Below are 23,854 nucleotides of genomic sequence, written 5' to 3'. Positions count from 1 at the left end.
TCTCCTAAACCAAACTTGCAGAGTGTGCTGAACAAGAAAGACCAGTTAACTTTTTAATATGCCTTTTCTGCGTCTAATGATACGACTATGGCTTTATTTTGTTTAAGCTGTGATATGTTGATTAATTTGAAGAGCTTACAGACATTATTTGAGGCGTGTCGATTTTTGACAGAAGCCTGTTTGGTGGGGATGGATTGGTAGTGATGTGACTGTTGTTGCTTCTGTAGCTCCACCCTCCCTGTTTCACTGAACACAGTAGCCTGCTTTGTTCAGTCAATAATGCAAAACCTTATCAGAAAGCTCAAAGTATAAGTGGTAACCTTTCATTCTACTAGCATAATCAGACAGTTTTTAGTGGATTAGAGGTTAAGATTCATGTGGCCCTATAAAATAGTGAGATTCAGCCCCACTCATACCAGCTGCAACAATAAAGTAATGCTCTATACACATTCACATACAGATTCACTGTATAATACAGTGGTATCAAAAATAGGATAAAAAAAAACAAGAAAAAGAAACATTTAAAATGTTATAGCGTACCACTTGAGGTATTGATATTTCTACAAATGTAAAAGTGCTTAGTCACATGCTCTTATTTTGAAGGCCAGGCTATTTTGCTGCAGTATTTCCCTGCACATTCCTGACGGCTTTCTATTTGACCGTGTTAACACAGCTAAGACGAGACCACTTAAATTTAAAAACTAGAAACAAAGATTTGTCTCTAATATATATTAAATTTGGGATAAATAAGAAAACCAATGGAGGCAGTATTCAATGTCCTCGGTTTGGATTGGATCGACGCCAGGAGTGTTTTAATATTTTTCTGTGTGTTTCTGTTGTTGGCTGATATCATAAAGAACAGACGACCAAAGAACTTTCCTCCTGGGCCGTGGGCGCTTCCTTTTATTGGTGATCTTCATCGTATTGAAGCCAGCAAACTTCACCTGCAGTTCACAGAGGTATGAGTCCACTTTATCAAAAAACTATATAAACGTAAATGAAAAGCATCATCAGTGAACCTTTTTTTTTTTTTTTTTTTTTTTTTAATTCTTTTTCTCTTCATGTACCCGTTACGGGCCAGTGTGTGTGTGTGTGTGTAGCCTTGTCTTTTTGTTCTCTGATTAGCTGATTGCCAGCTGTAGGCCATAAATCTCCTACCTGGGTGCGTCATTGGGAAAGTGATCCTGCAGCCAGCGTGTCGTGGTGTGCAGTGTGTTTGTTTCTGGCTGGCATCGTGGTGTTTGCGAAAGGCTTCTTCTTGCGTTATTGTATATTGTGAATAAATCCCTGCGATTGCAGACGGTCCTTGGTTGGCTTCTTTGGTTTGTTTTCCCTTTTACCTCAATTGTTACCTCCTTGTGTTCCCCTACACCATTTTCTGCCCTGTCGGGTCGTAACTATTTTGGGGGCTCGTCCGAGATCGTTCTCGCAGCTGTACCGGAGAGTTTCTTTTGTTGTTCGTTCCCAGTTTGTCCTGCGTATTGGTGTCTGTGTGCCTGCAGCCGGTGGCCACGTCAGTGGCAGTTTCTCCGGATTACACAGGTGAGTGCCCAGTTGGGTTGAGTTGAACTCATCCTTTCCATCGGGTGCTCTTTTGTTATTTTGCCTTTTTTATTTTCGGGGTTAACTCCGGGCGGAGGCTTTGGTCTCCGGTGGGGGCTGGCGTTTCAGGGTTTCGGCCGCTGATGTGTTGCCAATAAGACGCCTCGAGCCCGGCACGCCCTAGAAGATTGGTAGGTGAAGTTCATGTTAGGTAGGATCTGGGGAAGTTTGTCTTTCGTGGCGGCTGTTTGTGTGTGGACATCATACGTGGCGCGTGTGTTCCTGGTGGTTCCCAGTTGATTGTTTTGTTTGTGGTTTGCTGTTATTTCCTCGCGGAGTGTTTTGGTAATGGCAGCGTTTGACGCTGGCGCATTTGTGTCGGATCCCTCATTAATTGTGTTTGATAAATGTACAAAAAGTGATCTACGTGTGATTGCCGAGTACTATGGTGTCCCGGTTTCTATGTCCCTTGTCAAAGCTGAGCTAAAGGCGGTGCTTTTAGATGAGTTGGTCAGTAGAGGAATTCTTAGTTTGCCTGGGGACGCTCCGGTTGTGGCAGCAGCCTCTCCTGGTGAGGGCGGCCCGGTGGAAGTGGCCGATCAGGGTACTCCTGCTGTGAAAGAGGTGGGGACGGCGGCGAGGCCGGTCACAATACCTCAGTTTGTCCCATTCTCTGTTGAGTCCACTCAAGGCTCAAAAGTGGAAGCCAGACTGAAAGTCCGTTTAGCTCGTTTTCAGTTAGAAAAAGAGGAGCGCGAGCGTGAGTTTCAGTTTCGCAGGGAGTTGGAATTAAAAAAGTTAGAGGCGGACACAGCTGTTAGGCTGCGCCAAGTTGAGCTTCAGGCTCGTACTGCTCCTGCTGGCAAGGTTCCACCTGTGTCACTTCCATCCGTCACTTTCGATATGACTAAACACATTTCCTTGGTCCCTGTATTTCGTGAGGCAGAGGTAGAAAATTTCGGCGCCTTTGAGCGTATTGCCGCTGCGTTACGCTGGCCAGAGGATGTGTGGGCTATTTTACTACAGTGCAGGTTGACAGAGCTCAGGAGGCCTGCTCCTCCTTGTCCTTGAAGGATGGTCTCAATTATGACAAAGTTAAAGGTGCTATTCTGCGGGCATATGAGCTGGTACCTGAGGCGTACAGACAGCGATTTCGAAATCTTCGTAAGGTATCCAACCAGACCCATATTGACTCTGCCAGAGAGAAGGGCGTTCTCTTCGACCGGTGGTGTGCGGCCTGTAAGGCTGATGATTTTACCTCTGTGCGCGAACTTATGTTGCTGGAAGAATTTAAAAGTTGTTTCTGAGCGTACTGTTGTATATCTGAACGAACAGAAAGTGTCCACCTTGCAGCAGGCTGCCACCTTGGCAGATGAGTTTGCGCTCACACACAAAAGTGTGTTGGCTAAACGTGAGTCCCCTCGGGAGGTTTTGCCGAAGTCTTGTACGCAGGTGTCAGGAGCTGCTGTTCCTTCTGTTTCCAAAGTTGATCGGCAATGTTTTTATTGTCATAAGTCGGGTCATTTGATGGCGGATTGTGTTGCCTGGAAGCGTAAGCAGCCTGTTGCGAGGCCACCAAAAGGCGTGGGGCTTATTAAAACGTCCATCAGTAGCGAGACCATAGTGTCAGAGGTTCCTGGAGACTGTTTTAGGCCTTTCATATTCAAGTGTTGGGTGTCTCTTGCGGGACAGGCCAGGGACCAGCGCCTAGTGACTGCGCTGCGTGACACGGCCTGCTCGCAGTCCCTCGCTTTGTCCAGTGTGTTGCCATCTGGTGCTGAGTCTGACGCCAGTGCTGTGGTTAGGGGGATTGAGATGGGTGTCATTCCCGCCCTTCTGCACAGAATCCATGTGCAGTCGGATCTGGCGACTGGTTATTTTCATGTGGGGGTTCGCTCGTGTTTTCCTATTAGTGGTGTCGATTTCATCATGGGTAATGATATTGCTGGCGGAAAGGTTTATCCTGTTCCTAAGGTCGTTGCTGAGCCCATTCCAGAGTCTGATCCTGATGAGTTGGCTGAAAAACATCCTGATGTGTTTACGGTTAGTGTGCTAACAAGAGCTAAGGCCCGTGGGCAGGCTCAGGACCAGGAGGTTGATTTGGCCGATTCTGTTTCTATCTGTTCTCTCCCAGGATGAGCTGCCCCCTGATGGTGGTTCAGAGGACGGTGTGGTTCAGAAAACCTGAACAGGGTGGGGAGCCTGTTGCTCCTGTTGCTCTTGCGGCTCCCTTACCACTTAATCGTGAGGCTCTCATTGCTTCCCAGCAAACAGATCGATCTTTAGCTAAATGTATGGCTGCTGCTGTGAAGGAATCCAGTGAGTGTACATCTAAGCAACCATATTTTCTTGACGATGGTGTCCTGATGCGCAGGTGGGCTTCACAATCAGGCAGAGCAGCAGTTGAGCTTGGTGAGGATTGGGGGGTGGTCCATCAGATAGTCCTTCCTGTTAATTATCGCCAGCATGTGCTGAAGTTGGCCCATGAACATTTGTGGTCAGGTCACCTGGGGGTAACTAAGACCTATCATCGAGTCCTCCGGCATTTCTTTTGGCCCGGTTTAAAGGATGATGTGACGAATTTTTGTAAGTGTTGCAGTACTTGTCAGATTGTAGGGAAACCGAATCAGCCTGTGCCCCCTGCTCCTCTTCGTCCTGTTCCAGCCATTGGTGAGCCTTTCGAGCATGTGATTGTTGATTGTGTGGGTCCACTGCCTAGAACTAAGGCTGGCAACCAGTTCATGTTAACAATGATGTGTGTCTCCACTTGGTTTCCTGCGGCTGTCCCTTTGCGAAAAGTTACAGCACCAGCGGTCACGAAGGCACTGCTGAAGTTTTTCACTCCGTTTGGTTTGCCGAGGGTGGTGCAAACTGACCAGGGAACTAATTTTCTTTCCAAGGTCTTTAATGAGACCCTGCAGTCTCTGGGTATTTGTCATTCTGTGTCGAGTGCTTACCATCCCGAGTCTCAAGGTGCGCTTGAACGGTGGCATCAAACTTTAAAATCTATGTTAAGTAAATTTTGTCATGACAGTGGTAAAGACTGGGATGAGGGGGTACCATTTGTATTGTTTGCCATTAGAGATGCAAAGCAGGAGTCTCTGAGGTTCAGCCCAGCGGAGCTAGTATTTGGGTACAATGTGCGAGGTCCGTTAGCAGTCTTGAAGGAGCAGTTGGTGGGCAGCTCCCCAAGACAAACTAACATTGTGGATTTTGTCTCCAAATGCAGAGAGCGTCTGCATCTTGCCTCTAAGCTGGCAAAAGAGGCCCTCTCCTCTGCTCAGGGCAGTATGAAACAACGATTTGACCGGAAGGCTGTTGAGCGGCAGTTCCAGCCTGGTGATGAGGTGTTGGTGTTGCTACCCGCACCTGGGTCCGCGCTTACAGCTTGATTCACGGGTCCCTATGTAGTGGAGAGTAGAATCTCTGACACAGATTATGTCATCCGGACGCCCGAGTGTCGCAAGAAGACTCGTTTGTGCCATATTAACATGCTTAAAGCTTTCCACTCACCAGAGGATAAACAGGTTGCACGTTCAGAGCACTCTGTTACCGTCGCTCCTTTGCTTGTTTGTGTAGCCGATGTAACTGATGACTTGATTCCACCCTCTGATGCACAGCAGTCTGGCCAGTTGTCCAACTCCGAGTTCATGTCGAATGCCGAGTAACATCTGTCCTATCTTCCCCCAGCTCAGCGTCAGGATGTGCTTGACCTTCTCGTTACCTACCCCACTTTGCATGGGGATGTGCCATGCCGTACCAACGTGTTAGAGCATGATATTGATGTGAGTGATCATACACCCATTAAGCAGCATGCGTACCGCTGTCCTGTTGAGAAAAGAGAATTAATGAAACAAGAGGTTGCGTACCTGGTTGAAAACGGTTTTGCCCGACCTAGTTGTAGTCCTTGGAGCTCGCCCTGTTTGTTGACTCCTAAGTCAGACGGAACCCCTCGATTCTGCACCGATTTCACTGTGAACGCAGGGACTGTGCCGGATTCCTTTCCTTTACCTCGTATTGATGATTGTATCGACAGTGTGGGTCCTGCAGAATGTATTACGAAACTAGATCTGCTAAAAGGGTACTGGCAGGTCCCTTTAACGCAACGTGCATCTGACATTTCTGCATTTGTCACCCCTGATGCCTTCTTGCAGTACACCGTAATGGCCTTTCGCATGATAAATGCCCCAGCCACTTTCCAGCGCCTCATGCAGCATTTATTGGGAAATGTGCCTGACTGTAGCGTGTGCTTAGATGATGTGGTGGTCTATTCCAGAGACTGGGTGAGTCACATCTCCAGCTTGAAGGATGTGTTCCGGTGCCTGGCAGATGCCTCACTAACGTTAAATCTGGCCAAGTGCGAATTTGGCAAGGCTATGATCACCTACTTGGGGAAGCAGGTTGGCCATGGGCAGGTTCTGCCGGTGACCACCAAGGTTGAGGCTGTGCTGGCTCTCCCGACACCTATGACTCGGCGTGAACTGAGATGTATCCTGGGTATGGCCGGTTACTATCTGTGTTTTTGTAAAACCTTTTTTATGTAGAGGTTGCCCCATTGACCAAGCTGTGTAGCCCAGCCATTCCTTTTGTTTGGGATGATGACTGTGCCCATGCCTTTACTGCTGCCAAGTCCCTCCTCTGTAGTGCCCCAGTGTTGGCTGCACCCAACTTCTCCAGGCCTTTCAAGCTGGAAGTCGATGCTAGTGCCATAGGAGCTGGAGCAGTGCTATTGCAAGACGGTGTTGATAATGTGTGCCACCCTGTCTGCTACTTCTCAGTGAAGTTTAAAAAGCATCAGCTGAATTACTCAACGATTAAGAAACCCTGGCCATGCTCCTTGCTTTGCAGCACTCCAAAGTTTATGTGGGCTCCACATCTGTACCAGTTACAGTGTACACAGATCACAACCTCCATGTTTTCCTGATGCATATGTACAACAGTAACCAGCGGTTGATGCGCTGGGCGCTCCAAGCACAGCGCTATAACATCGAGGTAAAGCACAAGAAAGGGGCTGATAATCTGGTGGTTGACATGCTGTCTCGTGGGTAACGTCATCGTTTGCAAAGTCAATTGTCAACATCTGAGATGTATTAGTGTATGATCTGTGATTTTTATATAGTGTAATGCTTATTTTGTGTGTGTGCGCGTGCGTGTGCGCGTGTGCGTGTGCGCGTGTGCGTGTGCGCGTGTGTGCTCTGATTTCAGATCCCATGGGAAACATTGGAAATCATTAACTGTAATAAAATGGAAATAAACTTGATTCTTGGTGAACTAGGTTTCCCCAGTATTATTCTGAATATTTTCACCACCAGACTTTGATTAGCACTAACCAATCTTCTGAGGTCAATAAATATATCAGGGTGAAAAGTTAACTGTGCATATAGACAAGTTTGTAGCTGTAGTTTCCTGGAAATCATCTCCAGTGTCTTGATACAAATTGCCTTTTGAGTCACTTCTACACTTCCACATCAGTCGTGTGTGCTACATATTTATTAATAATTGTTAAATATATGTACTCAATGCAGTGTTGCACCACAACTATGTTCAGTTTGCACAGAAATACGGGAACATATTCAGCCTCCGTCTCTTTGGTGGAAGGATTGTGGTCATCAATGGCTACAAGCTCATGAAAGAAGCCCTGGTCGAACGAGGAGAAGACTTCACAGATCGGCCCTCTGTACCATTGTTTGAAGAATTGGTTGGAAATAGAGGTGCATTTTGTCTCATTCCGTGTCAAAAATTGCTAGGTGGTGTTTATAATAAGGCAGACAGCATCAGACAGACAACACTATGATATATATATATATATATAGACAAATAATATAGACTTTGTCAGTGCTACCAATCAGGGCATCTGTATGACATGAGCACAGCGATACTGGCTTACAGTAGCTTCAATTTCATGTTGTTTTGTGTTCCCAAAAGGTCTCGTGGGTTCCAGTGGTTATAAGTGGAAGCAGCAGAGAAGATTTGCTCTTCATACACTCAGAAACTTTGGTCTGGGCAAGAAGACCCTGGAGCGATACATCCAGCAGGAGTGCCAGTACCTCACAGAGGCTTTTGCAGATGAGCAAGGCACAGAAAACAATATGCTATTTTACTATTACAAGTTAATGATATTAACATATCGTTTTCTCTTTCATTCAAGTTTGCACACACATCAATGTTTTGGATCAAAATATGTTCACTCATAACATCACTAATAAACATTTATTAAATGCATGATAGGTTTTAAATAATACTGAGTCATCATGAGACAGTTTTGCCCTGACCTAAGGCCAACAAACCTTCAGTCTGTATCTTATCTACATTTTCTCTTCTTTTTTTACAGGCAAACCTTTTAATACCAAGTCACTGATAAATAATGCTGTGTCCAACATTATTTGCTGTTTGGTGTTTGGGAATCGGTTTGAGTACAATGACAAGCAGTACCAGCATATTCTGCAGAACTTCAGTGAGACAGTGCGTTTACAGGGGAGTGTGTGGGCACAGGTGAGTGAAAAGGTTGTGAAAAGGCTACAGTGCCGATCAATCTCACCAATAATTGAAGGAGTCTCCATCTGTGAGCATTTGCATTTGCGCCTTTGTGTGCACTTGAGGTTGCATGTTTGTGTCTATTCTTTGCATTCAACCAATGGACAACCATTTATCCAATCTGCTTCTGCGTCAGCGGGCATACCCCTGGGTACCGAAACAAATACAGTGTTGAGTTCCAAGTCACCAGGATGAAGCCTTCATATTTTGATGAAGGAGGAGCCATCAAGTTGAATGTCCTTTCAGATTTTAGCAGAATGGGTGTTTCCCGAGGCAGCTGGGAGATTTTCTAGGCCAGGAAAAATGGCAGCTGCAACAAAAGGTCTTTGGGGGAAACGTGATGAGACAATGGAAAAAAACCTTTGAGGAACTGCTCAGGAGATTCTGGCAAACAGTCAAACGACAGAGGATAGGTGAGCAGGTCTTGGGCCAAGCTGCTGTCAGCAAGGGAGAAGAACTCTTGAGCTCAACTAAAATTAAAGAAATAGTCTGGAACTTGAGCCCAAAAGTGATGGTTTTCTGGGTCTATCATGAGTGAGGTTTGAGGGTGGTTGTGGTTGAATCTGCAGTTATGAGAAAGACGTCTATTGTGATAGAGACAGACTGATTGATGCTTATCACTGCCCAGCTGTGGCCAGAGTTTGACGTGGTCACATGGAACTGGAGGAACTATACACTCACTTGCCACTTTATTAGGTACACCTGTCCAGTTGCTAGTTAACAAAAATACCTAATCAGCCAATCACGTGGCTGTAATTAAATGCATTTATTCATGTAGAGGTGATCAAGACAACTTGCTGAAGTTCAAACTGAGCATCAGAATGGGGAAGAAAGGGGATTTAAGTGAACGTGGCATGGTTGTTGGTGCCAGATGGGCTGGTCTAAGTATTTCAGAAACTGCTGATCAACTGGGATTTTCATGCAACATAAGTAATTTAACAAATGAAATTTAAAAATTGTCAAGCAAAAGTACAGGAAAATGGCAGCAATCTGCACTTAAAGAATTAAAGGTAAAAGTACTCATTGTACACTAAAATGGCCCCTCATCTTCTCAATAGAAAGATAAATGTCCTAACTACTGTACTTTTGAGCTGTCATCTGATCTGGTTAATGATTTTCTGCTGTTTTGTAGCTTTACAACACAGCCCCCTGGCTGATGAAGTGGTTGCCTGGACCTCATCAGAAGATATTCAGTCTGATACAAGAAGTAATTGACTTTGTAGAAATCAGGATCAATGAACACAAAGACACCCTTGACCCATCATCACCAAGAGACTACATTGACTCCTTCCTCATAGAAATGGGACAGGTGAGTGTTTTAACGTGTCTGTAGTGTGTTTGTTCTTGCATTTCTAATAAAATATGTCTTCTGTCTCTTGTGTATCACCGACAGACAAAGGACAAAGAATCTGGGTTTGATCTCAAAAATTTATGTTTCTGCACAATGGACTTGTTTGGTGCTGGAACTGAAACTACTACCACTACTTTACACTGGGGGCTGCTTTACATGATCCACTACCCTGACATACAAGGTGTGTTTGAGTAATAGCCAGATATTGTCAGACGTCTCATTTATGTGTCCCCCAGACTCACACGTTTCCTGTTTCCACTGTGTGCAGAGAGAGTCCAGGCTGAGATTGATGCTGTGATTGGTTCATCCAGACAGCCGTGTATGTCTGACAGAGAAAACATGCCCTACACTGATGCAGTCATCCATGAGATACAGAGGATGGGCAACATCATCCCTCTCAATGTGGCTCACATGGCAAACAAGGATACTACAGTGGATAAGTACACAATCCCAAAGGTACACAATAAGTACCCTTTTCTAAGTTGGATTGCCTGTCAGTATAGCTTTGGAGTGAAATGTTTTTGTGACTTTAAATGATCAATTTGCTTTGTTCTAGTTAGTTTTTCCTATACTAAGAAATACTCCTAAAGCTATTAATTACTATCAATTAAAAGTTATCCTTAAAGTTGAGTTCGGCGTTGACCAAATCATAACAGGATCTTGTGGAACATCAGCAGGTGAACATGCTATAATTAAAATCTCCTGGATAGCTACCTAATGTATGATCGAAAATGTGAAATGTCTGGAAATTATGAAGCAACAGCAACGCTTTTGTTATGTTTCACATTAATCTAGTGTATCTCATGAATAAATCTATTTTGCACATGAGCTCTGACGATTCTCCAAAATATAACATGACTTTTCCAAAAAAAAAAAAAATCCTAACAAAAGAAAAAGGCTCCATTTTATGCTTCACAAACATTAACTCATCTACTTTTTTTTGTATTAAAATTGAGTTACTCCATTATTTAATATGTGCTTGGAAATGGGTGTTTCTTCAGGGAACCATGATCCTGCCTACACTGCACTCTGTCCTCCATGATGTGTCAATGTGGGAAACTCCAAACTCCTTCAACCCTCAACACTTTCTGGACCAGGATGGTAAATTTAGGAAGAGAGAGGCCTTCCTTCCATTTTCTGCAGGTTAGTAATACATTATTAAATATTTTGGCTCAAAATCACACTGTATACTTAGTCTGATCCAGATCTTGTGAACTCTCTGGGTCAAACTCGTCTGTTGTGTTGTGTGTTCTCAGGTAAGCGTGTGTGTCTCGGTGAACAGCTGGCCAGGATGGAGTTGTTCCTGTTCTTCACATCCCTCCTTCAGAGGTTTTCATTCTCTGCACCCCCTGGAGAGCAGCCCAGTCTGGAGTGCATCGCGGGAGCCACTCGTTGTCCTAAACCTTACCGTGTCTGTGCCGTGCCACGATAAATCAGTGTCCCAACATATCCTAAACTGACCTATACCTATTTCTTAGCACTATCGCATTTAGCTTGCGATGCACCAACCATATCTGCTATATTATTATTAGTCTTTGAGTAAAAATCAATTTGGGAGTAATTTTCTTCTTGTCAATCAGTCTTTTACTGAACATTTGCATTTCACAATGCTACTGTATTCAGGAGTAATCGCTACTATCACTGGGAACAATGTTAGTACAATCCTTTCTGCTTGCTACAGCTAGAAACGTTTGGCTTTTAATTAAACATTACACTGAGTTTTAGCCCATACTTTTTACTCACTGGATCTGCTGAGTGTTCAAATTCACACAGAGGTTTATTGTCAAATCAGAGCTGTTGATCAGTTTGAGAATATGTTATATGAATATGTTATATATGTTATTAACAATTTTGTGTGACAAATGATTTTAATAAAAGAATCGTAAAATGAGTACAACTTTTTGATTTTTTCCTAAATTACAGCATTATGATGAATTATTCATACTCAGAAAACCTCAAGCTTGAGGTCTCTTTTATCTTTGTAGTAAAGTGCACTTTCTCAGACTTCTGGGTTTTCCCTGTAAAGGTTTTGAAGTTAGAGATGGAAAATAACAAGCCAGAGAAAATAACATAAAACTGGGGTAGTTTGAGAAGTCTGAGTCTGACTCTCAGTCGGCTACAAACATAAGCAACCGGCTCGATGGAAAAAGTGTGAGGTGACTTCTATCATACTACACGTGTAAGTTTGTTTGACTACCCTAAAGATAAATATTTTAAAGAGAGTATAATCACTGTGAGTTCCAAGATACAAGTTTTTGAATGTTTTTGATGCGGTGAATTAATTTTGGGCATCTAAATAAACTTTGTTTTGTCATTTACTGCATCAGTAAGCTTAAAATTACTGTAACAAGTGTCCGCGCCAGCGGAAATTTAAGTAACTAGGTTGCTGTGAAGCAGTGGTCGGCATATTGCTCTGTAAAATGTCACAGGGTGTAATCAGCTGGGTCGAACACTTGATTATCTGCCAACAGCAGCACGTTTAATGAGAGCAGGCACTTAGCACACTGATGTGTGAAGTCAACAGAACATGTGTGGTGAACAACGAACAGGCAACTGAAGTAGGACAGCAAAGCACTCAAATGAATGTTCAAAGATTCTGCATTTGCCAGAATACCACCAAAGTAGGTCACTGGCCTCTTTAAGGTGTTTCTCATGCTTGACGGAGATCACTTTAGTCAGAGCATTTCGCAAAGCGAGTCTTCTGATCTACACTATATAGCTACTGTTACTGGATGGTGTCTTGAAAAGAATTCTCTCACAGCATGAACCTCTGGTGAGTTTTGTCTGAACGTATTTTGATGTGGAACTGCGTAGTTTGTGGAGTGTTAACATAGATAAAATCATTTAACAGAATTATAACTAAACATGACGCGATGTGTGCTAATCTAACGCAGCAAAAAAAATTTCTTTTTTCTCTTATCTACCACAGTGTGTGTGTCACAGGGCTACTATGATTGGAGACTCTTACGCTTCTGTAAATGTTATCAGCCACAAACACACACTGGAAATGATGATAGGCATCAGCTAAACACTGATCAGCCTTCTCGTGGTAGCCAAAAGACTGCTGTGCACCCGAATACAGGATGGCTAAGGTTGGTTTTAAAGATCACTTTGCGTACGTCAATTCCCACGAAGAATGTTGTATTTATGGTAAGATGATATTTTGTTGACAGTTGCTGAGTGGGTTAAGAACGATGAGCTGAGCTGAGCTGAGATGAATTTCCTCTCAGCCATTTGGAGATGCCTGATCATGCTTCTTACCTTTTCCATCCAGCGTAAGTTTTAAATCCATCCATCTATCCATTACTGTTAGTAATTATCAGTAACAACCATGTTCTGGGTCTAAACCCTGAACTTTACTGCAGAGATGAGGTAAAAAGCATTTCAATATTCACACAATCATGTCCATGACTGTAACGATGCTCCTGGGATATGCAGAAAACATGTTTACACCATTGCAATCTTAAATCTAAGCACGTTTTCTCAAACTTGTATGTTTTTCGTTTGTGGGTAGGTTGCCCTCTGCGGCCAGCTGGTTGCCAGGTCTTCAACCCCCTCGGCTACCTGACAGTAAAGCCAGATGCAACCTTCCTCCTGGGCTCCAACCTGACAGTGTACTGCCACATCACAAATAATCCGGGGAGAAAAGAATGGTAGTAAAGCAATACCTTAAAATTTATAAGTTAGTGTCCCAAGGTAGAAGGAGATTGTGCTTCTTCTGCTCTCTTGATGCATATGCAGTTGAACTCGTTATGAAGAAATTTAAAAGTTAACTTTGTGGTATATCTGTTTGCAATTCAGGGTCTCAGGGCTTATCACCCCTGAAGGTACTTCCCTTGTTTTACCCAAAGAAGGAGCTCAGTGGTCGCCATTCTGACACTGATGATAAAGTCATTGCTGCTGTAGATTGTTTTCTGACTAAGACACAAACTGATCTGTGGGTCTTTGTCTGTGGTTACACATGACATTCACACAGATACTCTCAAAACTGCACTTTGTCATGTTCTCCCTCTTGAGAAGAAATATTAAAATATTTACCTTACTGACCTCCAGGCTCAAAATCTCCCTGGAACTGAATGGTACGACTGTGCATTGGCGGAAGAAGATCACCAGCACTACCATGATGTTCAATCTCCCCCATGTATGGACACCAAAGTCCATAGTTATCTGCAAGCTGGAGGGTGACGGTGACCACTGGTCTAAGATTGTTAATGGACTGGATCTTCACGGCGGGCGTATGTACAGCTGGCTCTGATGTCTGCAGTCACACACAGTGGGGACTGCTTGAATTTAAAAAGAAAATATGATGTTCACTGAAGAGAGGTTTACAGTACACGCACATATCTCATTGCTAACGGCTCGACACGTGGTAAGAGTTCAAATAAAATGTTAAGTAGCAGCTAGGTCATAGAGAGAGTGAAATCAAGTTCTCACTTTCATCAGTAAGTCACTCCAGATTTACAATTCATATATACCTTAATTTTTCGTACGGGGAAACAGACCAAGTAGTATCAAAAGACAAATGATATCAATAATTACATTTTTTGGCTTGCACGAGACAGAAAGAGATTTTACATTTGTTTGAAAAAGAAAAAAATCTATTTCCACTCTCTTCCCTTGAAGTCCCTCCAGATAAACCTGGAAATATCACCTGTGAAACATCAAGGAGCTCAGACTTCATGGGCTGTTCGTGGACAAGAGGACAGGAGACTTATCTCTCCACGTCCTACAACATTTCAATCAAGAGGTGTGGTGTTGTTTTTTTTTGTTTGTTTCTTGTTTTTAACACGGGACAGTATACGCTTTTGAAAACAGAAAACCTCACTGTTGAAACGTGCTTTCTGATCAGAGAAAACGGGACCCTGATACGTACAGATCAAATCTGGGACGCCGAATCGATCACCGTACCACGATCAATGCTAGACGAAAATGCCACATACCTGTTGAACATCACTGCTTACAACCACTTCGGAGTGTCACAATCTGATCCCTTCGTCTTCTCTGTAAAGGATATGGGTAGGCTTTCACTTTAATATAAAATATATCTACATAATCATACGTTCTATTTGTGGGGCTTTATTTAAATCATTTTTTTCACTAAAAGTACCAGACTGCTTGAGAAATGAGTCATGTTCAGTCAGTTATTTTATCTCCACAGTTTGACTAATTTGACCTGATTATCAGCCAACTGTTTTTTTTTCTGTTTTTGTAATATTCCTTTGAAGGGAAACATGGCTCATTGCCTCGGCCCACTTCTGTCACTGTTTCAGTTTTAACATCCACTTCAACAACCTTTCAGTTATTGCTTCATTTCTAACTGTAATACTGGTCGTTGTGCAGTACTCATCGCACAGTGCAACATTCTATGCTCCTTTGTGTTGCAGTGATACCTGAGACCCCTCACATTACGCACATAGAGTTTGAGAACTCCACAGCAGCCGTGTTGCAATGGAATACTATTGAATCCCTATTGCATCTCAGAGCCTACGTCAGGCTGTGCACAGATAACATTACCTGGGTAACATAACATTATACCAGTGATACCGTGTTTGTTTGTTTGTTTTTTTTACTGCTTCAGACACAATCAGGCAGAGCACGGCTGACCTGATCTTTTAATGTTTTTAGGAAGTGAGAACGGGAAGACAACTCAGCAAGGGTCTGTATGTGGACAACCTGAGGCCTCTGACTGAATATGAGTTCCAGGTGAAAACATGTAACTCAGCGTGGGGGCTCACACTGTCCAATACGTCCCGCTACACAACGAGGTCCCCATCCAGGGAGCGATCACGCTGCAGCAAATGGAGCCTGTCTGTGAGGAAGACAAGCCCCGGCAAAGGCAAGCTCACAATTCCTTCTATCATGCAACAAAGGCCCGTTGAATGTGATTAGGTGATTTTGTTGTTACTCATTCAAAACCAAGGACTTGTGATTTATCTAATCTCCAGGTCCATCTCAGCAGTTGCATGTGTGGAGGATGTTAGGCAGCCAGGGAACAAACGGGCGGCCGGTAGTGACTGTTCTGTGGAAGGTAATGTGTCATCTAATTATTCACCCTGGCCTTTATTCTGACACTGCCCATTTTGCATGTGCAATGCCTGAAATGTTTTATTCTGATCGATCAGTTTGGTTATGGTGCAAAAAGATGACACTATTCGGTGATTATGAGGAATAGACTGATATTTTTAGACGTTGGTTTATTTATTGTCTTACAGAGGCTTAGGTCATAAGATTGCTTCCACTTTGATGCTTGTGCGATAAACAGAGTCTTTCACACAGTACCTCATAAGACCAGCTGCCAAAATGTGGTCGAAGAGACACCTACTGTAACAGGAACTAGCACAACAGTGGTTTTGAGTATTTTGGCAGGTGTTTGCATGTCTGTGCCTGTCTGTGGATAGATTTTGTCAGTGTTATAGTAAACTGTGCAAGATGCATTCACAAAACTCTGTATGCAGCGCATGAACAGCTGCTGAGATCAAAATGAGGAAAACGTTTAAAGGCGTTGTTTGATTGTGAGCCCATCACAAAATGGCATTTGGTTTCTGTTTGGATTAAACACAGGAGATATGTTCAAAGGGACGTGGTGGGTGGATGTTATCACTCAGAGTTCAATCTTCTGCCTAACTAAACTAACTGGGGAGCCATAGCTACACGTTGATAATATGTAACACTGATTACCTTGTTATACGTGAACACACAGTAAATTTGACAATTTTGACAGGGTCCAAACACTTCCTGGTGTACAGTAGAAATTGGGGCACAATGTTCAGTGATGGCCATGCCTTCAAAACCCACCAAAGTCTCATGGAGATTGAGGTTAATCCCTCAATTTGTTTTCTGCTTAGGGAGAAAGTTTAGGGGGTTAGGAACCTATTCAAAGCACCTCAGCCAGTGATTTTACCATCTTAAAGCTCCTCTAACCACTACACCACAGTTGCTACAGATATGTACAAATTTATTTTTATGGCACAAGTGGGACTTGTATTTTAATGCTGTTGCTGAATATATTTAATCGAGCTTGCTTTCAGTCCTTTCAACTAAAGAAATCAAATCATGTAAAATCCAAAACTAGATTTTTAAATTATTCTGAAGTTAAAGAGTAAAAATTGAATGACAAACTTCCTCCCTAGCCTCCACCTCCAGAGGATTACAGTGGCGTTGTTCAACAGTACAAGATCTTTTTGGATAATGGCCAGAAACATGTGGTGACCTGTGGTGCTGCTTTCAGAGAATTCCAAGTAGAAGCAGAGGTTCAGGCACTGAGCGTCTCTGCTGTCACCTCATATGGAATATCCCCACCAGCTGACGTGACTCTCAGACAGTCAGGTACAACAGTGTCACACACTGAAGTCCAAAAGAAAGTCTTAAATGTTAATGCTTTGGAGACAAAGACTGATAATTCTTTGCTGTCTTAACCCCTCAGGTGTTTTGGGCCCCGCTCTAGAAAGGTTGACTCCTACTGCTAGTGGCAGTGCTGTGCTCATATCCTGGTCATGGCCAAAGAACAAAGATCAGTTGACGTTTGACAACAGTCAGCTGTTGTACTATGTGATAGAATGGACAAGTGTACCTGCTTCAGGGCTGCACTGGCTAAAACTGGCCAAAGATCTTAAAAACACATCCATCTCAGGTAAACAAGAAGCTGTTACACACACACACACACACACACACACATTCTTGCATGGCCATCTTTGTGAGGACACTCATTGGCATAATGCATTCCCTAGCCTCTTACCCTAACCCTAACCATCTCAACTAAATGCCTAACCCTAACCATAACCTAATTGTAACCTTTACCCTAAAACTGAGTTTTAACCTTCAAAACAGCCAAAAAAGTGAGGACCGGCCAAAATGTCCTCACTTTACACAAATGTCCTCAATCTGATGGTATGAAACTTAAACTGGTTCTCAGAAAGATATCTGTACAAGAACACACACACGTGTGTACTGACACATAAGAATAAATCCAACTGAGATGAAACGATGACCTCTTGTGGTCATTTGATTAATTACACTTTCACAACAATGATAAATTAATTTGATACTATCAATATATACATTGTTCATGAGTAAACCTCGTTGTTTCTGAAATAAAGCGCATTTTACTTCTGATACTGCTTCAGGTTTGACTGCAGGTGTGAGGTATAATATGTCTTTGTATGCTGTGACCACCAGAGGTGTCAGTGCTCCATCATCCAGCCTGGTCTACTCCAGAGAGCAGAGTAAGAATTAAAAAGACTCAGCATGTGCTCCCCTCTTCATTATACGATTGTTCTTGCCCTACCTACGTGCTGACATCAGGAAAAACACACCATGTAGATACTAATGCGTCACTCTCTCTCTGTCTCCATGCGTGTCTCAGAGCCAGTTTCTGGTCCCGACGTGTCTATTCTGATCCATGAGGCCAAGCGGATCCTTGTCCAATGGGACGAGCTCCCTGTAGACCAACAGAGGGGCTTTATTAAAAAGTACACCATCTACTTCCAGAAACTGGACTCTAGCAGCGCAGAATTAAACAGTGAGCACCTAAACATAAATATGAAAAGAATGTAGCATGTGCATGTGTCATTGATAAGTTTAGAAAAATATCTGGTTACCTCATTACCAATCATTTTATGTAGTGAATATGGGTGTCTTTATGGATATAATATACAAAGTGGTGGGTGGTAACAGAAATTTGACAGACAGATGTTTAAAACCTAATTGATCCTGTAGTTAGGGCGACATGGGTACATGGCAGAATATTTTTGGAAATTTGGGCAAGCTAAACTGACGCTTTTGTGCACACACGTGTACACACTTATACATGCAGTAGTATATGTTATGTGTCTTAACACAAGCTGTTGTTACATAACGGAAAGTGTGCAACCAGCCTTCCATTGATACTCCCCTCCCACAATGCTTCAGTGCATCAGCAGGGTTTTTCTGCTCTCACTTCCCGTAATGTGGTGAAATTCAAATGTTAGACTGCTGGTGGACTATTTATTTATTTATTTATTTATTATCATTAATCCCAAACTGAAACAACTAAAAGGAGGGGCAGCTTAAACCGAACCAGCTGCTCTACTGGCACGACAACCGTGTCACTAGTCTGGTGAAGTCCAACACATGTTGTGTGTGTCAGATCATGTTCATGACTGCTTAATTATGCGTGTCTGCGTCTGTAGAGAGCAAGCCAGTGTTTCAAACACAGACTGTCATCATTTTCAGAGAGCCCTCAGAGTTTTCTAGAACTGGTTTGACCACAAACAGGAAGCTGTGTGGCTACATGCACACATGCATCCGTAAAGACTGTTTCAAACCAGCCTGCTTTATACACTATTTGTGGAAACTGCGTAGCACCTGAGAGCGTACCTTTTCCTTTCTTTAAAATGTGTTGTGTATGCTGAGCATGGCTGTATCTTCATACAGTTATTTTAGAAGGAGTCTTACGCTGTTTTGTTTTACTATTCACAACTCATCACTAACAGAATCAGACTCTGATGTAGTGGCAGCAGTTTTCACAGAATTAGACATAAATCTTTATAATAGCAATTCCACTTTTACACGTGTTTGTGTTGTAAGCAAATTCAAATGAAATGAATGAAGGTGGAGACCACTAAGATTTAAGTGTAACAGAAACAAACGTAGTCTAACCCGAAATTTTACTGACAGTGTTCACTGTTGGTTGTGAGCTGGATGTTTCCTGAACAATCCCAGAAATACAACCAATGCAATGTGAAGAATATTCTTCAGTTGTGTTTATTTTTATGTATTTCATGAAACTTAAGAGTACAAGACAAAAACAAAAAAAAAAAAAAGTGGGCCAGGTTAGGCAATTTGTGTTTGTATCAGCTCACCTGTGGATTTTTCCTTCTCCCTCACATTCTCCTTAAGGAGCTCATGGACTTCAGTAGGCTGGTCCTCTCCTGGTGCAGCTGTTGTTTGTCAGTTTCCGGGTTCTCGAGTGCCTAGTGAACGTTCTGCCTGGAGACGACACCTGTCCTGTTCTCGGGTGTTTAGATTCCTCCACTTTGTTTAGTAATCACTATCCAGTATCACAGGATTTGGTAAAAACAATGTTCAGAGACCCGAGTTACAAACTGCTAAGTCCTGAGCGCCAGTGTTTCTAGGTCCTGAGCTGTTTTGGCACGCAGCAGTTTGGTAGTCAGGTGTTCTTTAGCTGCTGTAGCCTACGGATTGCATATTGTAACAAGAAGTCTTCATGGCGGGCGTCAGTTTGGCTACAACGCTGTTTGAGAGTTGCATCAAGTACAATACTGTCAGAGCCATGGTGTGTACTTTGATAATGGCAACAAGCTGGAATTACAGTGGACAGGCTGTGTTTGTCACAATCAAACCAAAGATTCAAAAGCTTTTTTGAATTAATCTCACAATCGGGTTAGCAAAGTTCATCCTTCTATGATTGCTTTGCTGAAATTTGACACTGATGGACCTTGAAACCCTGAAATGCTAAAACGGAAACAAAAACAACTAACTCTCATTTGCTTCTCTCCAGTGACAATATCTGCTGTTGGCCAAAGACAGATGTGGCTGGACTGCCCTGAAGGACCTCTGGCTCTACAGCTGACTGCATCCACCGCAGCAGGAGAAGGACCACGGGGGAGAAGGATCTGTTCCCAGCTTGAGGCTCCTTCTGGTACGGCCATTTCTCCTTATGAAAACCACAAATATTGACTTATTAAGCCTGCTTTTTTTAATGTTTATTTTAGGCCAATACACTTTAAAAAATTATAAGATTATTTACACGATATAGAAGTTAGTTTACCCTTAACTGTGGTATCTTTCTTTTCTCCTTTCCTCTAGTTTCTAGTAGCCTGGTGATTGGGACTGTTTTCATCATTACAGTCTTCATAGGCATCATAGCCAACCTGATGTGCTGGAGTTGTGTGAGAAAGAGGTATTAAAAACACAGTCAAAATCTCTCATTTCAAGGACCTGACATCCCAACAGACACCAGACTTATCCTCGTAGTGAAGTTTTCTGCGACGACATCCATCGCTTTCACTTGGTGTCGCTCAGTGTCCAGCTGCTGATTTTGAACATGCATAGGTTTTGTTTTACGAGTAAAAAGGACGTAAACCACTGTAAGTGATTTCAAGAAATGCCCCGCCGCAATATGAGCTGAGGAGCAAAAACCCACTCAATTAACATGAACAGACATGTAAACCACATAGCACAATTTGAACAAAATGCGGTCGAAGCGACCCATTCTGAGCCTGGTGGTTAAAGCTGTGAAGATACTGACTCTGGACATGAATGTTCACAGGTACCAAAATGATTAGATTTTGCATACTCTTGGGTTTCCCTGTAAATTCTCTGTAAATGAATACGAAACTAATGAAGGTGATCATCAGCCCATCTGTGGATGTTCTCCTCTCCAGAGCAGCTTTAACTTCGCAGATGTCCTCCACCTGTCAAAACCTGCTTCCAGCTGTTTGACACTGAGGGCATCAACTACATTTAACCTTCAACATTTAGTCATGACAGCTATTGTCTCTATATCCTGTAGCTGACTTTGAGCGCGGATAGGTTTTGTTTTACGAGTAAAAAGGATGGAAGTCACTGCGGGTGATTTCATTAAATGTGACACCACAATATGAGCAGAGGAACAAGAACCCACACAATTACCATGAACGGAAACCTAAACCATACAGCAAAATTTGTTCAATTCATGGTCAAAGCTCCCCATTCTGACTGGTGGTTTTGGCCTTGGAGATTATTTAATAATCTAATCATGCATTACTAATAATGACTATTAGTAATGCATGGGTATGTTAGAGGTTTTTTTCTTTCTGTCTCTGTGGCAGAATAATTCTGTTTCATTCTGATTGTCCCGAACTAGAAGAACAAAAACTCAGCTGTCTTTCTGTCTTAGGATCAAACAGAAATGTATATCCTGGGGACCCGCCTGGCTAGTTGGAACCTTGCCAAAACCAGGGCACAGTAATGCCATCAAACTGCTGAAGGTAAATTCAACTGTGTTGCCCTTCATGCTTCCTTCTTTGTTTGAGAACTGCTGTCGTCATGATAAGCAAAAAGACAACGGCCATCAACTGGAATACTGTACCAACAAAAGCAAAAGAGAAAGAATTGGAATATGCTAAAGCTACGGCAGTTTCAGAGTGAATGACAAATGTCAGTGTTACTTCCTTCTTTCATTCTGACAGGTCCAGCTACGTAGCTTCACTGGAAAGATTAAATGTGATGGTGCATGTATGTCCAATGCATATTCACCTACAGAGTATTCATCACTTCATAAGCTTGATTTTGTTTGTTTGATGTTTTTGGTCTCCAGCGCGGTGGAGACGAACCACTATTTTCGTTCACCGACAGTGACCCTCCGCTGTCCCCCATCGTCGTGATCTCTCAGGAGGACATGGACGAAGTGTATCCCACCATCCACGTCGATGTGCTTCAGAATGGACCGGGACAACTCACAGCGAATACGCCTTTGTTATTTCCTGACGGCGCAGCGACGATCGTCGGCAACCAAATGGAGCACGTCAGCTACAAGCCACAGATTTTTACGTTGACTTCACAGGGAGAGGAGGTGAACGATGCAGAGGATGTGCAATGGGATGACCTAGAAACCGAAGAAGAGGACAGGTGTTCAGTTGTATTTAAAGGATTACTGGGAGACTTGCTTCCGAGTGTGGATGTGGAATTCTCTGATAAACCTCAAGGACTGAGTCTCTGCTCTGTTACACATCTCTTGCAGCCTAAAAGAGCTGAAAGGAATGTTTTAAACAAAGGCTTTTCCCAAGAGAGAAAAGAGACTGAGGGTGGCGTGGACAAAGCTGACTTTCCAGCTGTGGACTTGCAACAGGAAGACGTGACTCCTGACACAACAGACATGTGCTTGTCTCCTTGTCTTTTTGAGACAACACTAAATGGTGGTTATTTCCCTCAGGTAGCTGCTGCCAGCAGTGACACGCTGAGGTAGGAGGGACAACAGGAATGCCACAGACAGGACAGACTGCACTACTAAATCAGTTTTCCAGAAAGCATTATTAAAGCACCACTTGCTCTCAGTCACTTTGTTTGAGGAGGAGAAAGGAGGAGAGAAAATGATTTCAGATGATCTGTAATTAATGAGCACTGGAAAAAAACAAAGTTATTAAATTAATTTAAAAGTTATGTGCGTATGAGTTTGAATAAATTCTAATGATATGCCCAGAGGGCTGAGGTGTAAAAGTTACTCACTGGGACTCCATAAAGTCAAGTTCTGTTGTTCTAAAGAGTGTGTAACAATCAGCCCTTGTGACTTTCAAAGTTTGTGTTTTAAAGGTTTAAAGATAAGCAATATCCCAGTCATTGTGACAACCACTGGCAACGTGACATTAAAGAGTAACAATACGTTTATTAAAGATATTCAGGGTACACAGAGTATTAATCCTGCTGAAACACTGAGTGAAAACTTACCTGGTGAAATGCTATGTGAGCATCTACTGGACAGACTCACACAGTACTTTACACAGACATTCATGGTACCCAGAAGTTGCCTCCAGTCGATTTCATCATGCTGCCCTTTTTTGTCTAAGATGGACTGTAATGCAATAGCAGTTTAGTGGACAAATAGCTTTTTTGTGTGTGTCAACTGCCGCAGTATATCGATAATTAATGAGCTAATCATACTACTGATCATTGTTAATACAGAACTTTCTTAATAACAACATGTTTGCACAAGAGTCACCTGTTCCTATGTACAGTTTCATAGAGCGGATTTTTTTTTTTTTTTTTTTTTTAATAAGACTAATCCTAATGATAATATACACTCGCCTGCCACTTTATTAGGTACAACTTGCTAGTAAAAGGTTGGACCCACTTTTTGTCTTCAGAACTGCCTTAATTCTTCGTGGCGTACTTTCAACAAGGTGTTGGAAACATTCCTCAGAGATTTTGGTTCATATTGACATGATAGCATCACACAGTTGCTGCAGATTTGTCGGCTGCACATCTATGATGAGAATCTCCTGTTCCACTACATCCCAAAGGTGATGGTCTATCCGATTGAGATCTGGTGACTGTGGAGACCACATGAGGCTGTGGCATTTAAACCATGCTCAGTTTGTACTAAGGGGCCCAAAGTGTGCCAAGAAAATATCCCCCACACCATCACACCACCACCAGCCTGAACCTTTGATACAAGGCAGGATGGATCCATGCTTTAATGTTGTTTACACCTGAACCTGCCATCCGAATGTCGCAGCTGAAATTGAGACTCGTCAGATCAGGCAATGTTTTTCCAATCTTCTATTGTCCAGTTTAGGTGAGCCTGTATGAACTGTAGTCTCAGTTTCCTGTTCTTAGCTGACAGGAGTGGCACTCGGTGTAGTCTTCTGCTGCTGTAGCCCATCTTCTTCAAGGTTGGACGTGTTGTGTGTTCAGAGATTGTATTCTGCATTCCTTGGTTGTAACCAGTGG

General features: G+C 42.9%; 2 protein-coding genes across 4 annotated transcripts; both read left to right on the top strand.

Annotated features, from left to right (window-relative positions):
* The first annotated feature begins 634 nt into the window (after window positions 1-634).
* Window positions 635-11,318, top strand: LOC125009825 (cytochrome P450 2J4-like). The gene is made up of 9 exons (XM_047588043.1): window positions 635-959; window positions 7,091-7,253; window positions 7,468-7,617; window positions 7,874-8,034; window positions 9,209-9,385; window positions 9,470-9,608; window positions 9,696-9,883; window positions 10,429-10,570; window positions 10,684-11,318. Exons 1-9 carry the CDS (start codon window positions 759-761, stop codon window positions 10,857-10,859), a joined length of 1,497 nt encoding a protein of 498 aa, XP_047443999.1. The 5' UTR covers window positions 635-758; the 3' UTR covers window positions 10,860-11,318.
* Window positions 11,319-12,102: 784 nt separating this feature from the next.
* Window positions 12,103-22,567, top strand: il23r (interleukin 23 receptor). Of its 3 annotated transcripts, XM_047586356.1 has the most exons (18): window positions 12,103-12,200; window positions 12,357-12,519; window positions 12,601-12,702; window positions 12,942-13,080; window positions 13,481-13,662; window positions 14,051-14,174; window positions 14,277-14,443; window positions 14,812-14,945; window positions 15,053-15,263; window positions 15,373-15,455; window positions 16,558-16,753; window positions 16,851-17,057; window positions 17,551-17,649; window positions 17,790-17,945; window positions 19,926-20,066; window positions 20,234-20,327; window positions 21,306-21,396; window positions 21,726-22,567. In XM_047586356.1, the coding sequence occupies exons 3-18, from the start codon at window positions 12,642-12,644 to the stop codon at window positions 22,371-22,373; spliced, it is 2,733 nt and encodes a 910-aa protein (XP_047442312.1). In that variant the 5' UTR covers window positions 12,103-12,200; window positions 12,357-12,519; window positions 12,601-12,641; the 3' UTR covers window positions 22,374-22,567. The 3 variants fall into 3 exon arrangements, with proteins under 3 accessions (XP_047442312.1, XP_047442313.1, XP_047442314.1); XM_047586357.1 differs by lacking the exon at window positions 17,790-17,945; XM_047586358.1 differs by lacking the exons at window positions 17,551-17,649; window positions 17,790-17,945.
* Window positions 22,568-23,854: the final 1,287 nt, after the last annotated feature.

The sequence above is a fragment of the Mugil cephalus genome, chromosome 6 (genome assembly GCF_022458985.1).
Source record: "Mugil cephalus isolate CIBA_MC_2020 chromosome 6, CIBA_Mcephalus_1.1, whole genome shotgun sequence".
Taxonomy (NCBI): Eukaryota; Metazoa; Chordata; class Actinopteri; order Mugiliformes; family Mugilidae; genus Mugil; species Mugil cephalus.
The sequence above is the reverse complement of the archived record's forward strand: the minus strand, read 5'-3'. Positions and strand labels throughout refer to the sequence as shown.